This window comes from Anguilla anguilla, chromosome 1, assembly GCF_013347855.1.
Source record: "Anguilla anguilla isolate fAngAng1 chromosome 1, fAngAng1.pri, whole genome shotgun sequence".
NCBI classification, from domain to species: Eukaryota; Metazoa; Chordata; class Actinopteri; order Anguilliformes; family Anguillidae; genus Anguilla; species Anguilla anguilla.
Window position 1 is genome coordinate 25179595 of NC_049201.1, and position 21762 is coordinate 25201356.

General features: G+C 41.1%; 1 protein-coding gene across 1 annotated transcript in view; it reads left to right on the forward strand.

The window, feature by feature from the left end:
• The first annotated feature begins 552 nt into the window (after positions 1 to 552).
• scaf8 (SR-related CTD-associated factor 8) overlaps positions 553 to 21762 on the forward strand; it is a 40820-nt gene continuing 19610 nt past the window's right edge. Inside the window, exons 1-2 of the mRNA XM_035385012.1 lie at positions 553 to 718; positions 6657 to 6740. Coding sequence (XP_035240903.1) covers positions 689 to 718; positions 6657 to 6740 — 114 coding nt within the window. The 5' untranslated portion in view covers positions 553 to 688. The remainder of the gene's footprint in view (positions 719 to 6656; positions 6741 to 21762) is intronic.

The window sequence follows — 21762 nt, forward strand, 5'->3', positions numbered from 1 at the left end:
TCATTTTGTAAGGGTTATTCATAGCCATGAACACATTAATAAATCCAGTTCACACAGTAAACATTACTCTTTGACCTATACCTATGTTTAGTCAAACCAGGAGGCATGACAAGCTACAACATCAAGACAATGATAAGTAAAGTACAATATAAGTGCTGCTCTGACCTGACCACTGCCCTGGCCTGCAACTCTGTAACCTAGCTGTGTTGTATGCATCTTTTGGTGCCTGTGCTGTAACCGGGTAATAAACGCTGTCTTGCCTGTTTGCCGTTCTTGCTCTTTGGCTTTAGTTCTTAATTCTTGTCGCGTAGTTGTAATGGCCATTTTCAGTTACCCTTGTTATTAAAACACTTTTCGGGACGTAACAAGTCAGAAGTTATACTTCTTTGGAAACCACCTTTCACTCCATTAGTTTCAAGGAACAGGCTGAGAAAGTTGACTGTGTCACTGCAAAATTTGACCGAATGTCGTCGCTGTTTACTTTATTTTACTTTACTTTGCAGTACTGGCACCCCAGCACTGGGGGTCGCTCGGCTCCTCATGTTTGTTTCGCCGTATAGCGATTGCCCGCCATATTGGTGGTCTCCTCCATCACACTGAAACAGAAGCGAGAGCTTTCAGTTTACCGGGGCTGTGAAAACGTCAACATCATCGTTCTTGTATACTCTGCACTAAGAAATACGACATCATGGAGGCCGTTAAAGCATTTAATGGCGAGGTTTGTATACTTGCATTCAGTTTCGGCCAAATAATATGTTGATTTTCTAAACCACTCATGTTCGTGTGACTGAGCTAGTGTAGCTAGGGAAGGGCAGTGTAGTGGATACTGGGCCTCAATTAACTGTGCAAAGCAATAGTAACGTTAGCTAGCTTGCTGCTTTGGAAACTGCGTGCGGAAAAATTGAGTTATGAGTGAAATCGGAAGTATAGAATTGGCCCATATGCGAAATTGTATGTTTATATTGCGAGAATGAAACTAGATGGCCCATTATTGACCATTAAACCCACTTTGATGGCTAAGTTTTAAATCATGACTAACTCGCTGTAGCAGTATTTGCTAGTTGGCGACACACTAGCGCAACCTCATGTGGTAATAAAGCTCTGGAAATCACTCCAGTGGCCAGCATAATTTTACCAACTGACCATTATCATATTTAGCTACACTAATCGTATAGTAAAGCCTGGTCTGTTTAGCTTGATTCTGAATTCTACTCAACTGGCTAGGGTAACGCTAAGAATACTGTACAAAAACACCGACAAGCGTAAGCTCATGTTTTGCTGGTGCTAGCACTACAATTTGCTAGTTGGTATCGGATTCTCAGTAACGTTAGGCGTGTTTTAGCTTGAAGTACGTGCATCTTGTTCCAGAACAAGATCAATAACGTACTGCACATACCTTTATTTACGTGTTTGATATTTAGTGACATTAGGTTAGCTAATTGTTGAATGGGCCCACGCAACGTTCGCTAGTTGCTTGGTCAGTTCACGTTACGTTAGCTAGTTGGCTAGCTAGCTAATATTATTTGTTTTCATGGTGGAGTTGTTGGCTAGCCATAGTTACAGTAACAATGAGGGGGCATGCGAATCTATGCATAAGTCTGGGTAGTGATGTGCGTTAGGCATCTGAGAAGCTTCATTAAAAATGACCAGACCGAAAATCTAACTAAAAAGTAACGTCGATAATTGTGCAGATACGAGCCTCTTTTCGCTCAGGAATGGCCGATATTTTTCAAGATTACGTAATGCAATATTGTTTTACATTAGTGCAAAGTGATCAGATGTAATCGCCCTAAGTTATTGTAGCCACGTAGCAAACTACTACTTATGTACTTATTTAGCCAGATGGGTCGGAAAATACTGATTATTGACGTAGATTTTTCACATTCAAAAATTTATAGCTGGAAAATGTCGTGAGCATAGGTTAGCTGTGCAGCTGGCCAATATGATGGAATTGGCGGCCGCAGGTAATCCTGAATTTTCTTTTCGTAGCTAGATTCGCATGTTCTTTCACTAGTCACGTGTGAACTATAACATGGGCTTAATCTATAGGTTTTTCTCCCCCCATTTACCATGACTCGGCCGTCCGCAGTTAATTAATGGATTCCATGTCACTGGATACATGTCCTTATTTTATCAAGGCAAATAATAAAGTATACTAAGTTCTTACGAATGGTGCTTTGACACTGATAAGGAAAAAATGAGTTGTATTTTATAATTATATGCATACCAGGCAGAGGTACAGACATATGCCATATGCCAGTGTGGAAATAGTTTTGGGGTGGTAGGAACTTTGAATATAAATGCATATATATATATATCTTCTTTTTTTTGAGTTGACAAACTGTTGGGCATGGCTAACCATGTTTTGTACGGGCTTGACCCTTTGTGTGTCTTTGCAACTGAAGTCTCCCTACAATCTGACAGGTTCAGCTATGGAGGTTTGAATATGATCTCTCTTCTGCGTTTTAACGCAATTCCCCCTTTCCATTACTGAGGCACAGAATGTATTCCATACCTCATAAAACTGAAAATATGGTATATTTTGTTTAATTGCTCTCACACAGTTTTCTGCATGCATCCAGACCTCTGGATTCAACCTCATTGTTTGCATTGTGTTAAGAGTTCCTCTGCTACATGCTACCATACATTTACACGCATTGCACAATGACATTATGGGCAATGTAGTTACAGAAGTGTTACAGCCTGTTAGTGGTACTGCTCTTAAGGTTGGTCTCGGTCTTAATTTAAGTGTCTTTTAGCTGATGTTTTTGATGGCATCATACATTTCTAAAATGGGAATCATTTTGGCTCTGACCTGTTAGTGTTTCTAAAAACAGATGAACAGATGTCAGAAAGCAGCCAAACAGCTGAATTCTATTCCCCTTTGAGCCTGCGCACCAACGTCTGTGTGGTACTTTAATTTTTAAGACATTTGCAGAAAATGCGTCTGAAGCGGTGACATTCAATTTCAGTCTCGGAGGAATTGTGGTAAACACGAAACTGAGATGAAATCGAAAGCACAAATAGACTTGGGTTCCTTTATGTTTTTGATCCCCCCAAAATTGAAATGAAATACTTTTGCACAGTCATAGTTTTAACAAAATAATGGGAAGAAAGACATGTTTACTTGTTCAGAATGTTAATTTGACTACATTTGTACACATTCTACACACTGATTGATCTAAAACAGTGGTTCTCAAACTTGGTCCTGGGGGACCGCTGTGTATGCTGGTTTTCAATCCAACCTCAACTGAGGTCCTCAGTCTTATCCAGAAAGGGCCAGTGTGGGTGCACACACCTGATTCTACTAATCAACACCTGATTCTACTAATCAGCACACCTGATTCTACTAATCAGCACACCTGATTCTATAATTAAGCACTTTGCTCAGCACCTTGATTAGTAGAATCAGGTGTGTGCACCCACACTGGCCCTTTCTGGGGACCCCAGCTCTAAAACATGAAAAGCACCTTATTAAGACAAATTAGCAACTTGTTAAAATTCTGGGATTATGCAGTTGAGGTTGGACTGAAAACCAGCACAGACAGTGGTCCCCCAGGACCGAGTTTGAGAATCGCTGGTCTAAAACATTTGGAACGCACGATCACATAGAAAAAGTTTAAAACTGTGAAAAATGCACACACGCTTACAGAGTTACTTTGCTGTAACTTAGCAGGTGCTCTTATCAATGCAAACACAAGTGCAAATAAGGGATCAAAGTACAGTAAATCCCAAGGGGGTGAACATATAATCCCAAGAGACAGCAGGTGCAAGAGGTGCAGACTCCATTGACAAATTTAAACTACTCTATTGAAAATTACATTTACAGCTGTGCATTGTACAAGCAAGGAGGAAACTACCTGAATTCATTAAACTGCATCAAATGGACAACAGCAAAGGAACCAGCCAGCTCTGAAACAAACGAGAGTGTGTGAAGTTACACCTAATCAGAGTTGGGTAACCCAGCTTCAAAGAGTAAAAAGACTGACCATGTATTTGCTCCACCAACATGCACTAAACCAACTGATTACAATAATTAGTTCCATCATGCTGAAGAGTTATGCTAATTAGAATCAGCTGGTTTAGCACATGGTGGTGGAGAAAATACATGGTCAGTCTTTTTACTCTTTGAAGCTGGCTTACCTACCTCTGCACCTAATCACTTGTTAGGGCTGTTTGCTAGATGTGGGGTGGGGTGGGGTGGGGGAGCTGAGGTTAATTGTAAAGATGCAGCGTTTCCCATACGTTGAATTTATTTGTGTTGCTCGCCAAATAGATTTGCCCTCACCCCAAATGTATTTTTTTTTGTATTTAACTTATACTCATGGTATTCCAAACACGGCATTTGCGGTATTTAACACCCTGAAGTAATGTAGTATTCCAAACACGGCGAAGTAGTGGAGTTTTGTCCTTTTTTATTGGTCCAGTTCATATCAATTTAGTGTCTTGGAGAGCCAATAAGCAACCACAGTCATGATCCTCATTCATCAGGAGAAAAACTACCATTGAACTTGGGGACGTGAACTTCTGCATTCAAGTGGCTGCCTCCCCATGTTTTGTTCGGAACACCGCAAGTCTGCATTAGTTGTTTATCTCTGGAAGCAACACACAATACTTTGTATTCATTATTTTTCCTTTCAAATGTCGAAGTGACATACAGCCATCTGCCATTTCACTGTGCCAACTGCCTGTCCTAACTCCTTCAGGTGTTGCCAAGTCTGCTTATTAGCGACTTTGGGCTTTTTTTATTTTTTATTTTTTTACTTAATTCACTGTTAAATTTAAAGGCTCGCACGTGGGTTGTGGTTTTTTGGGCTTGTTTTAGTCTGGGTATGCCTTTGTTTTAGCTGTTTTTATTGTTCGGCTATTTGGGTTAAGGTTAAAGCTACACTAAGTAAAATGCCGCTTGCTGTGTTTTCAAAACAAGCCAGCTCTCCCCCAAAGGTAGATCTGAGCGCTGTCGCTTGTTCAGATCTACCAATAGCATGAGCCGTGAGGAATGTGTTGCACACAGTTCCCACCCTCGCCACAAACCCCTTCCCCCTCCAATCACACACTTCGATTCGACCGCCACAGATAGATTCTCAACCTCTGGGAAACACTTAAAGTGGTGGGTCTTCAGTTTGCATCGTAAGATGGCTGACGCCTCTGCTGTTCTGACCGCTCTGCGAAGCTCATTCCACCACCGAGGGGCCAGAACAGACAGCAGACGTGACCAGGAATTTCCAGACGTCCAAAAGTTGATGAAGCCGACAAAATGGCTTCGCCCAGAGAAATGTCACGTCGGTGGGCAGACGTAGCAGGGATGTAGAACGTCTCAATCTTTACCGAGCTGACCTTCAGGTGGTGATTTTCTGTCCAGCTCCAGATGTCATTCGGGCGGGCTGAGACGCGTGCCGAGTTCAGATGGCGGGAAAGAGGTCGGTGTCACTGGCGTAGCAAGGATATGGCAAACCGCAGTGATGATGGGTTTTTTCTTTGTTGCCAGTTTTATTGTTTGGGAAGTGAGTTTGTGTAATTATACACACCATTTGAATTTCCATAAAAACGATGAAATTGTAGCTCGACCTCTGAATCTTCCTCTTTATTTCTTTGCTGCTCAACATGGGGCTAAGCAAGTCCAATTCCCCCCCTAATTTGGAAAGTTCAGTTAATTATTTTCAACAGCAGCCATGTTCACGCGTGGTCCCATTGCCTGTTTGGGAGAGTTTAGACATCAGTACTTGTCCTCCGAAGCTCCGTGTTGCTTTAACCAAATGAGCAATCCATCAGCTTCTTCTATTCCTGGAAATCTTCATTGTACAAGCAGTGGAACTTGGTTATAGATTTTTCTGTCTCTCTCTATTACCATCTCTTTCTACACTAGAAATAAATATGCGGTGGAAACCATAACCTGTTATTACACATTGTGGTATTACTAAGTTATGTTGGTCTTAAGTTACAGGAAAAACAAGAAAGTTGGCTTCTAAGCCATGTTTTATGTAATGTAATATTTTAAGCTATTTCATTAATAGGGCCAATGCGTTGTTGACGGCACTCTTCCAACAACTGGATTTAGGTGGGTCAGGGTTACTTGGGTTCTAACATTCCTCCCAGCAGCACAGCAGGTGCATTCATTATTCATTTGAGCATTTAAAGTGACTTACGCAAGTTTTTAGATGGTATCCATTTACAGCTGGATATATACTGAAGCAATTCAGGCTGGGTACCTTGCTGAAGGGAACCGAACCTGGGAACCGAAGGCCAGTTCCCTAACCATTATGCTACAGTGCCGCCCATCACCGGGGCCTTCACGTTACCAGTCACCAGTGAGCGATGCCTGTGATTCACTCTCTACTCTAGCACCGTGTAGCATTTTGGATGGGAAACGGTCATTGGAATGCATCGGCGGAGAGTTAGCATTTCAGCAGCTGTGCTTCTGGCATGTGTCTGGGAAAAATAGTGACTTGGGAGGCGCAGTTAGTGGGAGAAACAATTGTACCTTGTTCTTTGTTTAGCATTGGTTTACGGTCTGTTGTTATTGGTCTCTCTTTGCACATGTACAGATTTTGAAACCTGTTCTGAATCAAAGCCATTTTTGCTGTGACTGAAGAGGCAATGGCCAGTGATGACTGTCAGATTGAAACCTCTATATTTTTTCTCTTGTCTTTTTTCAGCTTTACTCCTTGAACGAATACAAGCCCCCAATATCCAAAGCAAAGATGACCCAGATAACAAAGTCTGCCATAAAAGCCATAAAGGTAAGTATTTAACGTTAGCAGCAACACAACAACAACAACAAAATAAATACATTTTCATAAGCACATTTTGTCTGAAACCTGGCAAGGTGTTCAGCTTTCCTTCATCTTTTGGGTGGGAGCTTTGAGGAGCCTCCACAGTTTCTCTGTAGTAACCAGATGGTCAGCTGCTGTGTCCCCTCTGTCCTTCCCGCTTCCGTACAGCAGGAGGCTCGGGTCACCAACAGTTTGTTTGTTTTTTAATATTCATGGAAAAAGCGTGCCAATGGACAGAACTCACCATTGCTGCAGTATTGTCCTTGGTCATGTTGTTTCATGAATTTCCACGTAATGCGTCAAACAAAAAACTGTTGGCCTTCTCGCATTGAGACGGAACATTCAGTGTGCTCAAAATAGTTTTTTCTTGGTCTTTGTGATATTCAGTTTTAGTGTGTTTGTTTTGCCCTGCTTGTGTTATGAAGGATATTTTATGTACTTGCAGAAGTTTCTGATGACCTACCCTCACCTGCTTCTCTTTGGGGGTTGTAGGGGCACCAAAGGGTTTTTTGGTCTAAATAAAGAAACTCCATACCAGCCATTACAATACCAGCAGGCTGTCAGAAACATCTGTAAACATCTAAAGTACCCTTCATGGCACACAGAAACTGTCTGGGCCAAGTGAAAACATGCTCTAAAACTGAAACCATAAAAGCGAAAGTGAACTATCCCTTTAAGAATACAGAGCCAAATATCAGATGAGTCTATGAGGAGTAGACAACTCTGGTCCAGGAGTGCCAGTGGTGCTAGTTTTATGTTTCATTCAAGCTTGATTGCAAGCGTTTGATCATGTAAGACTGAACCTGAGTATTCAGGCCCTGCTTGATGAAATGTTGAGTACCTCCAGCCCCTGCATTCATTAAGGCAAATATGGAATTCAAATAATTTAGTTTTATGTTTGGATGGAGCTAAATCCAGGAACACCTCTGGCACTGCTGGATCAGGGTTGCCTGCCCTTGTGGAATCTTCCCTATTCCCCCATATGGCCGTGTACATCTCTGTAATCTTGTTCTCTGAGCACAGGTTATATTACCAGGCATCCTTCATAGAGTAAACAAAAAAACAAAAAAAATTGCTTGTTTGTGTTCATTCACCTTGGCATCTGTCCACTTCCATACTTTTAACTTTGCTGGGAACCGATCCGGTTACTCAGAATTGTTAGAATAAGGTGAAACAACATTTAGGCAGCACCTATGGCTATTTCCAAAATGAAAAACAATGACTCCGGATATTGTGTTTGTCATGTGCCATTTGTTTGAAATCATTTCTTAAAATATTAGAAAATAAAATAATTTGAGATGCAGGGATAGTGTTTAGCCTGTAATCAAGAACCAATCTTATGATAAAAGTTTCCCATTTACAGAGTGCTACATAATATCAGGGGTGCACAAAATGGAATGAGGAACTACTATTACTTTGATACTCCAAAGCCTTTGTGACTGCCAGGAAATTGTCTCGCTGTTTCTGCCATGAATGAATGTGGTTTGCAAAACAAAACAGAAGAAGAAAAAACCATCTACAATCTGATTGGCTGAGATTGCTGGTAATTTTTGTATGATTACCTTCAATTGGTTCCCTGATTTTTATTTTTGTCAGCATGTATCAATTAATATACAAACTTATAGTAATTATTGTGAAGACAGGGAAGCCACATAAGAAGGATACCTCACTGTAATGAGTTTTTAAAATGTGATATTTGCTAGAGCTTTATTGACATATCCTAGATAATTGGCATATCCTAGCAATCTGGGAAATATAGGTAGTTTAGCTAGAATCCAAATGAAAACTTTACTCGGCTTGCTAGCTATGTTGTTAGAGTGTTAACACATTGCTGATGGAAATACAGCTCATTATTTCAACATTCATGTTGACTTCTCCTTTAGTCTGGACGACGCTCCTATCACTCCTTTTAAAAAGTGCAGTGCAGTAAAATTTTCTGTGTGTTTTTACGTTCAGTTTTCAGAAAATTAGTGAGAGCCTTGTGAAGTAGAAAGTAGAACATATGAACTAAGTTTATAATGTCAGTTTGTGTATATAGTGTTGACAAAAGGAATCTGATAGTTCACGTGTACTATGTGTTATAGTTGTCCAATTTATTTTATCAACTAGGGGTGGGCAAACTGAATTTATGTAATCACTGGTACAATTACAGCCATAATACCATGCAAATCTCAGAGATCCTCATTCAAAATCTACTCCGTGTACGATTGCTAACAGCTGATATGCTAACCAGTGTTGCTTGAAAAGACTCGGTTAGCTGTAGTGACATTTCAAAGTGGTGGGTTTCGCAACTATATTGAAGTAGAGCTGCGGTAAAACTTCATGGTATTTATTTTCCCCCGTTACTAGGCATGTCACAATATGGCTTTGACAGCATGATAACCAACCTGGAAAATTCCGCAGTAACCATTCTTTCACAGTATCAATGGGTAGCACACAAAAAGCCTTTGACATTACAGGCATTTGAAATCACAGACTTCCTGTTCAAGCTAAGGACTTATCAATATATTTGGAGAAACTTATTAAAACAAATTAGAATTTTTCAAATGAGTCTAGCAAAAACCTTTGTTTATTAATTACGCTATCATAATTACTTTATTAATCCTGTTAACACAAAATATCATGAAGTATTGTATACCTCCCGATTGTCTGGAGAAAAAAAAACTGATATTATATCTTTGGAATAACGACCACTATTTGCATCAATGTGTGATTTTTGAATTTCCTGTAGTACAGTATTCCGAAATGGGGAGAGGTTCTTTACTAAGGGTGCAGGTTATATGCACAGGACATACTGGCGTAACGGTATACAGTGTAGAATTTAGGGCTAGGTGATGTATAGTAATGGTGTTTATCAAAAGCAGTAATGGCCATCGCCACCATGGTGTTATTAAAAGTCTTTTTCTCTCTAATTATACCTCATGCGGTAGTGAACATCTGAGGCTGTGTGAAAAGCTTTCGGGGGGGGAAATGTCACCCCTGTTATCTTCTGATGACACAGCCAATCAGCAGCTAGGCTGTACATATTCGACGTAACAACGACTGTTATTGCATTCAGTAAGTATTGTTAACTAGCTGTAGTATAGATCCAATGCTGGGTTTGGCCCATGAGATTTGACAGCTTGGTAGCTCACTGTACTCCCACGTAGATTATTTTTCCACCTTTGAATTTTTTGCAGAGTTTTTTGCGGAGGTTCCACCGTCATGACTGCACTTACTAAATTGAAGAACACCGCAGGGATGCAATTATTCATATACTGATACAGGAGACAGAGCAATGCTGGAAATAAGTGTTTAAGCAATACTGAGTTTTTCGGGTTCGCTCGTGTCCAAGGCGTTCAGTCGAGGCTGGCGCTAAATAGCCTACTTCAGCGGAAGCATCTGAATTCTGACCTCAGTGTTGTGGAAGTACCAGTGGTGTGGATGTACTAGTGGTTTGGAAGCACCAGTCAGGCAGGGTGTTGTTGTGTCAGCAGCTGCCCCCTGGGGCTCACCATTGAGAAATCTTCCCTGTCTTTTGTCCCTGTCTGTAGGTGCCCTTGACCAGCGTCTCGTCTGCGTCTCTGTGTCGGCACTCATAGGTCACTCTGGCTCCTTTTGTATGGTTTTAAAGGCAGTGGTTCAAAAGACCTGACCGCACGCGATCTCTGAACTCCCACTGGCGCTCGTGCTGTCGTCTGGAGCTTTAGCGGCCTCGTGGCCCAGCAGGCCGGTCTCTGCTCAGCAGGTTCTGGTCTCACTGGTCGTCGGTCCGATTCCGGTCGCCCTGTGGTGACTGCTTGCTAGCCTGGCCGCGAGATGTGCGCAACGTTAGCATGACTATAAGCGCCTGCTGAGATTGGTAACTGCCCTCATTGAAAGGCTATACTCAGCTGATAAAGTAGCCGCGGCACACCGGATGGTTATGCGTCATGCTGACAGGTTCAAAGGACCATTTGCGGACCCGTTTTTCACTAAGCCAGTTTGGCCTTCAGGTTCACCCCCACCCTTTCACTGCAGTTTTAGCAGCCGGATTGCGGTTTTAAATGTTAGAAGGAAGAAATCGCAGCTTGTCTGGTCTGGACCGTTCATTTAAATTACTGATGAGGGTTGGGGGGGAGGGGGGTGGGTCTTCATACCTCTGCTTTCCCAAAGTCTCTGTGCTCTTTCCTCGCTCTCAGAACATATCATGGAATTAAATTAGTCAGTGAAATCATGACCACTTATGAATGATGGAAGGAAAAAAATGTTTTGATTTTGATATAGCCTACAGAATAATAGAATACCCCAGTCTCCTTGCCAACTCAGGTGTTCAATTCCTGAAAAACACTCTGGCAAAACTGCAAGTGGCAAAAACGAAATACTTGGGTGGTGGGGGGGTTTGGTTCCACAGTATGTTCATGTTTAAGACTAATCAAAGCCTAACTATGTTACGTGCTCCTTCATTAAACTAGGACTAAATACAATACCCTATTGCATGTCCGTAGTTGCCACAGACTGCTGCAGTTCAGGATCCTATAACAGCTGTGGCAGCAGCAGCAGACTTGCTATGATTTGTAGCAATTACGCTAAACTCATGTTCTCGGTCATGGTGGCCATTTTGCAGGTCACAGATATGTAAACTTGATTTAATATTGAACTACTGTTTTGTCATCCTTGTCTGAACCGTAGATACATAAAACCTGATGTCGCGGTTGGTAACAGGGTGTCCAAAGTGAAAAGCGAGAATACACGGAATCCGCTGTTGGCAAAACTGCTGTACTTGAAAATACTTACTGTATGTTGCACAATAAATTAGAGTTTTTGCTTTCAGAGCACATAGTTTCATTACCATTACATAATAAGTAGCATGATTACATTTACTGTGATTCAGTGGTTCCAAGAAAATACCCTTGATTTCCTCATTTAAGTAGTTCTGGATGCAGTCTTGGAATACTAATTATGTGTTTTCACTGCTGCCAGTTAAAATAAACTGTAACTCAGGGTATTACCCTCATAAGGATAAATATGAACACACTTGGGTGCGCACACAAACATACTCCCCCACTTGTACGCAAGTTCACATAAGGCACATGCGTGTGCATATGCTCAGACACTCAGGAAACCAGACCGTATTTGCTGGGCACAGAGACCGCTTTACCAGCTCACCTCAGGGACACTGTTATGTTGAATTACAAATGGCTTGGGTTTGGATTGTTCTTTATTGTGACTGACATGACAGTAGACACATTCATATGCAGGCCATTTTTATATTTCTTTATTGATAGTTGGAGCCGTTGGTATTTAGCCTACTTTTAAGGTTTTATGGGGTCCTTTGCCAGAATGAGACCCTTAAAGGTGTTCACCATCCTTGAGCTGGCAGGTTTCATGCGGGACCACTACATTAGTCATTTTCTTTAATAGTTTGCATGCATAGGAATTTGTCCATGACCAGTCTGGCTTTGGGCATCCCTATTTGGGAGGAGAAAGGGAAAGGGGGGGATGAGTATTGGTGTAGAAGCACTGCTGTGTTGTCTGTGCCTGAGTGTGCTGTTTGCCTGTGTTGAATAACCCCTCTCTCCCTTCCCTCAGCGGCTCTCCCCGAACCTCCAAAGTGAAGAGCGTGAGAGAGTAACAGAGAGATAGAGGGAACCCTAACCAGCTTAGGTAGGAGACGGGCTGTTTCAAAAGCACAAAAAAAAAAAAGGAAGGAAGAAAGAGTCTCACCTGAAGAGAAAAAGGGGGGATAGGGGAAGGGGCGGGGAAAGGGGCGGTGAGGGGGGAGTGGTCTCCCCATCGGCTGTGCTGTCCCGGAGTAGATGTCGTCTGAGCCTGTCCTGTTTTTAACCTGTTAATGGCCGCTTGTGTTACACAGCCTGGAAGTGCTGAGATCTGTTCTGGCTTGTATGGATCGTTTTCATTGTGCATCATTTTTTTCCCTGCATCATTTTATTTTATTTTATTTTATTTTTAGTATGGAAATTTCATCTGCAGGAGCTGGCTGTTTGTGGACCTATTTGAGTTTAATTTAGACTGACACTAGAACTGAACTGGATTTGCTGTCAGTAATTTGACCCTTTCCTGTAAATTTCTTAAATAAAACCTGCATCCAGAACTAGATTCTTCTCTGTACTCACAGAATTATCTTCTTTTTGTTGCTAACCTTTTTGTTGAGTGCATTCTATATGTGGTAGTTTGTCTGTTCTAATGTAATCGTGTCACAGTTATGATTATTTTACCAGCTTTTCTAGTTTCAATATAGTATGTCAGTATGGAGTGAGTTTTGAAGCCAGTTTCTTTGCCAGCGTTGATTTGCAGACATATGTGGCTGTTTTAAGGTCTGCTTTCATTGGTAACTAATATTGACACCCAAGTCTTTGGTTAGCTTTAGTTTTGTTTGCAAAACGAATGGGAGTGTCATGTTTTTCCCCTGATGACTGACGAATCATTTGGCTAATCAAATATTTTTTACCGAAGCAGTGGTGTGCTGGAGGCTAAGTGTCGTTACTTGGGCTCCACGGTGTATTTGTGGGTACACCTGTGCTCATTGCAACATTTTTTGTTTATTCAGTAATTATATAAAAAAAAAAAAAAATAATAGACATTGAAAAATGTATGTAGACTAATGTTTTATGTACTGGCCCTCTGCACAGAATCAGTTGAGCACCGTTTTCTGAGAGGATGATTATAAGCAATTAGTTAAGCCATCTAGGGGCAGGGTGACTGAGCTCACTCTGTAATCCTTGCAAAGGGAGGATGCCCAGTGCACTCTAAACTTTCTGGGAAGAAATCAGGCCTTTTCCTGACATGAAAAGGGTCTTTAGTGCTCTCCAGGGTCAGTTTCACTACCCCCTGTCTGCAGCTGTATTTATTTCTTCTTTTTTTGCAGTAGAAAATACTGAGTTACCAAATATCATCATTCGCTAATATAAATAAAAATAAAAATAAAATATTGTGATATCAATTATCACCCATGTTTCCCAGCACTTGTCTGCTGTCATCCCACTGATTAAAAATGCCATCCAGCTAACATTTTGGATACAGTGTGGTGTGACCTGCTCCATCATTTTTGAGTCGTTTTGAGCCAGAAACACTTTTTTTGGGGGGGGGGGGGGGGGGGGGGGGTTATATGTGGCTGTGAGGAGGAGGAGAATCTCAGTTTTCTTGTGATATATCTTTCTACTCCAAATTTTCCATGAGATGTGCTCTTTTAAATCTTAACCATCGCCAAAGTGTGTTTTTGAGCAAAAAAGGCTCCGCATTCTCCGCAGTTTAACAGAAATGACATGTCTGTACACACAAGCCTCCGACTCAAAACGATTGAACGCTTTTCGTAATGACAAGGGTTAAAACATTACGAACGCTGGCATCGCTGATTACAGACGCGACGGGGTTTCATCTGCCTTTAGTTCTGCCGGCGCGTGCCTTCGCAGCTCTGTCGAGTGGGTGGCAGCGCCAGCGAGCGCCCCTGCGCGTAGAGCCCATGGGTGTGGTGTCTCACTGTCGTGTTTCTCTCTGTGCCCTTTTCTCCGATTATCAGAGGGCCCTATTTCGCCGCTAAATAAATAACGCGCTAACGTGCTAGTTTTAATAGTTTGTTTTCCCTTTTTTCCACGTTGGCCTACACCAAAGACTTCTATGCAGGAAATTTTTATGCTGATAAATTCTCTCTCTGCAAAGATGTATTAGTCCAGAGAAGAGTCCAGGATACAAAATGTTCTCAGTTTCATTGAGCATTCAATGTACCTCATCACCGGCATTGATTTATTAATTCATTTTTTGTCATACAGCCCCTCTTCTCATCTTTATCATGGGTGTGAATAACTTTTGAGGGTGACGCAGCTGCATAATGAAGCGTTATGAGGGAAAATGGGCATCTGGCCAATCCTAGGTCGTCGTTTAGGCCTAGGATTCAGGAGTTGAGGAATTTTGTTTATTGGCAGCAATGCTGGGGAGTAGAATTCCTGACGGTCTTTCCCGTGCGTTTGTCCGGTGGAATACTTTCTACTGCAAGAGTGAAACAAACTTTTGAGCTCCTGTTCTCTTGATGGAGCATAGCTCGAAACGGCCTCTGTGGTCCACCATATTGATCCCTGTCCAGTGTGTATACCTCCGTAGACTCCCCCTCTGCCTCTTATGAAAGGCTCATCTAACACCGCGCGCGTAGCGGGCATGACGCATATCATCGCACTGCGTCTGTTGGCGAAGCGTATAGCCTACCTGAAGTAATGGCTGCGGAAGAGGTCATCTGCACCAGAAGCCATTGTGCTGCAGTCCGTGTTTATTCTATATTTTCCACTCGCCGAGCGGCACAGCGGAGTGTTTACATGCACACGTTTGCTCTAAAATGCTAAGTATACATGATAAGATTTAGACGAATTTCCATCGTTCTATCGCTGCTGGCGTGTTCCTTGTTCCCTTCTATAACAGTGGAGAGCAGATATTTTTTTTGGGCAGCTAAAATATCGAAGAATGAATCTTTTGCCATATTGTCCGAGCAGAAAATAAAGTGAATTAAAAGCTCAGAAGAAAAGTAGTGCTGTCTTCCAGATTTTGTGAAGACAGCGGGGGTGATTTTGGACTACATAAGATAATGTGCACAACATTAAAACAGCATATTTGGATTGCTAATGAAAATGCAACAGATTAGCTCTTTTTTTTTTTTCTTCATGATAAAATATTAATCTTTATGAGGAGTAAACGGCTTCTTAATCTGACTCTATTCTCTTAAAATAATGTAAATGATTAGAGAACCCTACTCTGTGAGACAATGTGGTATTGTCCAATGAGGTGTTCGTCTGCCCCCGCAATTCAAAATTCAGAAGCTCACATGGTGAGTTGTGTCAGTAGTTTCCAAAGCACACATTTTTTATTAATTTTTCATAGAATAATGTTTGAAGGCAGCAATCGGTTTTCCAAACCGATAGTCTATTAAATTTGGTGAGGGTTATTCTGAAACTATAGAAACACTTGCAAGATGTTGTGGAGGGGATGGATAGCTCAAAGGACGAAGGCTTGCGTAGGCCTAGCAAATAGAGAGGGCAAAGAGAGCTGGCTCTGAAAATTGGCCTACTGTCACCATGCAGGAGAAATAAACATGAGTAAAATTAAGAGGGATAATAGATATCAGGAGCTGAAACATCTACAAACTCATTCGATAAGCACGTTTTTTAATATAAATGTCATTAACAGTGGCAATGACAAAATTGTATTCTGGAATTTATTTGAACAAATTATGTTTTTCTCATGACTGAAGCAAGGTGCAGGTGCATAACAAAGGTAGCCTTCTGGAAAACCCAACGAAGGTGTTCACAAGGTAGAGAGCAGACGAAACCAGTCAAGACACAGCAAACGACATGCTCTGCTGCTTCTGCCTGCCTCAGCCGCTACGCATGCAGTTTAGATGAGACTTAAGTGTGCTCTTACCCTTAGTTTGTTTGCTTTGGGCTGAATTGGGGTTAAGTTGTTACTTTGTTGCATTTTGTTCGTTATGTTCGATTAGGTTCTAAGCAACCGCATTTTGTAATCTAAAGCCATGGCGCCGTGCAGGTCATTTGTTTATTGGGCAGAAATTTGGCTGGGTAAATTTACAAAAGAGATTGCTGATTCCTCGCCAAGGACAGACATGGGGCATCCATTAGTCTACGTGTTGTGCTTTCTTATCGTTTCTCATTTTTCTTCGTTGTCCTTACCAGTTAAAACATTTGAGGGAACTGCAGAACATATGCAACTGTTGAGACTGTGAGAACTGAACAATGTAAACTTCATACTACAGTAGACTTACTCTGAAAATATTCTGCTACCAGAGAGTATGTAGGAAGCAAGTAAGCTCTGACTCACGTGTTCCATCTAATTTTACTAATGGACACACAGAAGAGGAGTTGGGAGAGATCAGTCACAATCTGATGATAAGCTGGTGTGCAGTGAGAGTTGGCGTAATATTCAGAAACTACTCGTGCAAATTATCGATACTGCACATTGAAATTTAAAATTGTTTACATTTTTATAATGCTAGTCATTGTGCAAGTGATTTTGCTTATGTTCTGAGGCATTTAAGAATACTTTACAAAATAGTTAAACATTGGCCCTAATGATGCTACATTATTACTTATTTTACCTAGCGTGTGACATCAGCCTTCAAGCCATAATACATAGCGTATTTTGGGTTGTTTCCTGTAGTTCGGTCAGATTGTGTTCTCACCAGTAATTGGTGAGACTCATGAGCACCCTCTTCAGGTGGACCACGGTGTGGTTATTTGCTGGACACCTGAGTGAGTTGACTCATCTGCCCAAACAAACCTCACCAAGGTGGTTGAACGGACCGGGGATCAGAAAATCCACTCCCCGTGAATTAGGTGTGAAAGCCGCAGAGAGAACCTTCAGTCCGTTTTCATAAGCCATTGGTTGTAAGACCTGGAACAAGGCTTGTGTGAAGTTGTCTGTCAGCTCTGACTTGAGAGCTTCTGAAGATTTTTTAATATTAAGTAAACAAATAATTTATGAATAACTGACTGCTCTATGAATGATTCTACGTACAGCAGCATTCTTTTAGTCTTTTTTGGCTGCTGCTTTAAATAGAATACAATTTCCAGAAGCATCTTTTTGCCCCATGTTGTGGTTACTGTTATGATTTAATAAATATTTCAGGCTCATTCTTGAATAGCCAGGAACATTTTATTCATCCATTTATAATGTAGCTTTTGTAATATTTATTAAGCCATTTCTAATGTGGACCTATATTTGGTTCCAGTAAATCAGTGAAATCAATATATTAAAGCAATTGTCTTATAAGACTATAATCTCATTAAAATATGTTTGTGTAAATTTGATGACTTCAGAAACGTCAGCCTGCCCAGCATAACTGGTATTGGCAAATGATGTGAATTAACCTTTTTTTTTCATCTTTTTTATTATGACACAGAAGCATTTGGGAGTATTTATTTTGTATCCCAGACAACTTCCTTTTTAAAAAGCTGCTTGTCAGCTTTTATTTTGGCCATAAAGCACATTATACGGTTGGTGGTTTAATGATGCAGAACTGTCCTCTTCCACATTCGTTCTTATTAAAACTACACAAAAGATTGGTGCATCCTCTGTGGAGTCCATACCAGTAAACTTGAGTTTACAAGGTAGATCTGACGCAGGCCTTTTGTCTTAAGGACATCAAGAATTATGTAAAGAATAAAAGTTTTGTTTCATATTGGAATTTTATTCATATATATATATATATATATATATATATAAGCAATGGAATATAAAACAAAATGGGGACCAGGCGTATGCATTTATATAGCAACTTTCAGGATTCAGGGCATTTACGTGAGCGATTTAGTGTTTTTCTCTATGGACAGCCATAATGAAGTCATACTTAAACAGGCATTTAATTCAATCAGAGTCCCAGGTCCCAGTTAGCGTGGTGTCCATGTGAGGCCCAGTTAGCTTGATTTACATGTGAGTCCCTGTTGGCATTGTGTCCATTTGAGTCCCGGTTAGCACGGTGCACATGTGAGTCCCAGTTAGCATTGTGTGTGTCCCAGTTGGCGTGGTGTACATAGGAGTCCCTGTTAGCATTGTGTACATGCGAGTCCCTGTTAGCATGGTGTAAATGCGAGTCCCAGTTAACATGCTGTCTGTGTGAATCCCCATCAAAATGCTGTCCATGTGAGTCCCAATTAGCTTGATTTACATGTGAATCCCTGTTAGTGTGGTGTACATGTGTGTCTTTTAGCATGAGCATAGTTGAGCTCACCTTGAATATTCCTTAAGCATTTTTATGTCTAAAAAGCAATGGGTTATATGCTGTTCATTGATCTGAAAAAGGGTTTCATTTGATGCATAGGTGTCAGTTTGCATGTAGTGGATCTCATTACTCTCTTTTTAATTTATTATTAGCCATTTAAATTGTTATTCATGTATTTTCATGAACATAGATCAAGTCAAAACGTTGTCTGTTTTGTAATTCCTTATTTTTAAGTGAAAAGTATTGCGCAGTGTCCTTAAATGTAGAATTGTATTGAGCATGCTTCCAACAGGAAATCACTTGTCAGGAGTTAACTGGTTTTTGAAAATGCTTGATTTATACTATTGTTTATCATTGTTTGTTTAGCAAGTGACCTGAAGAACACAGAGTATGTACTAAGAATGAATACAAACATTAATGACTGTTACCGTCAGAAATCTAGAATTACACTTAGCAAAAATTTATAGCTGGATAAACTGTGGAGCAATTCAGGTTGAAAGCAAATGGGTATCTAGCTATTAAGACAGACTGTGAATGTAATTAGGTAACAAATGTGCAATAAATTATCAGGAAAAAATCTACGTAGGGTTAGACTAGCCAACCCAAAATAAAGTCCGTGAACATTATATTCATTATCCTATTTGGCCTCAGCTTTGATATTCTTTCTTTTTTAAACACTGGACGTGATTATACAATTGTCTGATGTTCTGTCAATTTTTTGTATTCATGATTTTTGTGTTATAGTACCAGAACCATCAAAGAGCAGCAGTGATTATATTTCCTTCTGTTCCTTTGGAAAAATTGTCAAAACACAAGGGACATAAGCCATGCTGGCTGTTGTCTTATTCACAGGGTACCTGCCATACAGAAAGGCTGGCTTTTGGCATGGAAATTTTACAGTAATATGCATTTATCAGCATTTCTGCTGAAGCTGTTTTTGGGACAGGGTTCCAGAGTGCTTCTGGGCAGGAATGTCTCTTAGGAGCTATTTCACTTAAACTGCAGATCACATCAGGACAGTTCTCAGATTTTCTGTCGATTCTGCACTAGGTTTTTACAATAGCGCACTCGGCAGTGAGTTGCACAGATTACGTTTTTACATAGAGTCCAATTATACAGCTGGGTATTTTATCGAAGCAATTCGAATGCAGTCCCTCACTCAGTGATGCAACAGCAGCATACCATGTTGCCCCTGGGAATCAAACTCACAACACTGTTACTAACCCAGTTCCCTAACCACAGTGCTACGTTTTTGGCAGCCTTTGAGGAAATGCTTTCAGTGCAGTGAGCAATTCTCAGTACTGTTCAGATATCCTATGAATCCACCACCCTGCGTGCACTTCAGGTGCAGGTACACAGCTACAGGCTGAAGTGGCCCAAATCCGATTTTATTACCTACATGTGACACAGGTCTGAAATTTTTTTTTTTTTCTTCTTCTTCATATCACATTTTAGTTTGTGATCCTAGATTGGATGCATATCCGATCTGTGGCCATGTGACCGCTGTGAGGACTGGTTTTTTTAACGTGACAGTTTTTAACTGCGCAGCCGCATATCACTATTGTCATCATTCAGTGTTGGCAGCTGGTCACTTAAAGAATAAATTAAAAAGGAGGACAACAGTAGTGACCTTAGTAAGTGGCGAGACAGTGAAGTCAATAATTTAATAGATGCTTCCATTCTAGCTAAAGTCAACTTCGAGCAGAGTTTGAACAAAACGCATGAGAAATGGATGAGCAGGGTCACAAAAGGTCATAGGTGCAGTGCCAAAGGAAAATTAAGGGCCTGTTTTTGTCGTTAATGCGTGCGTGCAGGTTCCTTCAGGGCTTTGAAAGACAGGATTATTTGCTTATGTCGATGACTCCAAGTTCACAGTTAAATCTTGCTGGTTGAGAGTACCACAGCCTTGATTTGCTTAGTGCCTAATACTGTACATATGCAACAATGTTATGATAGGCTTTGTCAAAGGAGAGGACAAAGCTTCATCACTTTTTGAGTAATCAAAGTAATCAGAAAACGTTAAATAAAAAGTAGGACCTCGGCCTAGTAATCATGGAGTGCCTCCCATGGGCCAGTTGTAAATCATAGCTTGCTTGTTTTAATCTGATTTTTATGCCTCCGTGACGGCACAGCCGTGGCCGGAGGCATTATGTTTTCGGGTTGTCCATCCGTCCTTCTGTCCGTCCGTCCCAATTCTCGTGAACGCGATATCTCAGGAACGCCTTCAGGGAGTTTCTTCAAATTTGGCACAAACGTCCACTTGGAATCAAGGATGAACTGATTAGATTTTGGTGGTCATAGGTTAAAGGTCAAGGTCACTGTGACCTCACGTCCGTCCCATTCTCTCGTGAACGCGATATCTCAGGAACGCCTTGAGGAAATGTCTTCACATTTGGCACAAAAGTCCACTTGGACTCAAGGATGAACTGATTAGATTTTGGTGGTCAAGTTCACTGTGACCTCACAAAACACGTTTTTGGCCATAACTCAAGAATTCATACGCTAATTATGAAAAAGTTTCACACAAATGTCTAATAGGATAAAATGATGAAGTGATGACATTTTATATCCAAACTTGGCAGAGGCATAAAACCGCGAGTCGATATTTTTAGTTCAACTTGTTGCTTGCTATTGTTTTGTGTGTACAAACTTGAGTGTTGAAACGCTAGTTGATTCACAGAAACAGAGGATCACTTCCAAACATTATTTCCCATCGTCTTGTATTAGAACAGCTCTACAGGAGAAAGGAGAAAGCTTGAAGCCAATTGTATCGTAAACACTCGCTCGAGAGCAGGTCAAGTTCAGTACCTCAGTTGGTGCAGTTGTTGCATGCATGCTGCCTGCTACACTGTTTGCGAATGAAGTCCTTAATAGGCACAAAAACGTGACATAAAAACCCCCCAAAAAACTGACATCTTCAATGAGTCCATTGCCCTACCTTTTGTGAATATGTAACTGAGTACAAGGAGATTCCCACACTGATTATCTAACAACCGCAGAGGTTTGTAGATGGCTGTAGATATGACCAAAGGCAGCGAGCCAGGTTGCCATGTCTTGTAGAAAAGCACAGGGAGAAAGGCCTTCTGAGCTGCATCCTCCAATCACTGCTGAGGTCCCATGCATGTGCAATAAAGCAAGGTGGAAAGTAATATTCTCATATTCTAATCATGGCTCTTGGTTAGTTAGCATTCATGGGGTTCACATGAGAAGGGGATAGAGTATGTTGGAGTGCTATGGCCTTCAGGTACTCGATGTGTTGGAATACGGGTTGTACAAATGTCTGTTGCGGCC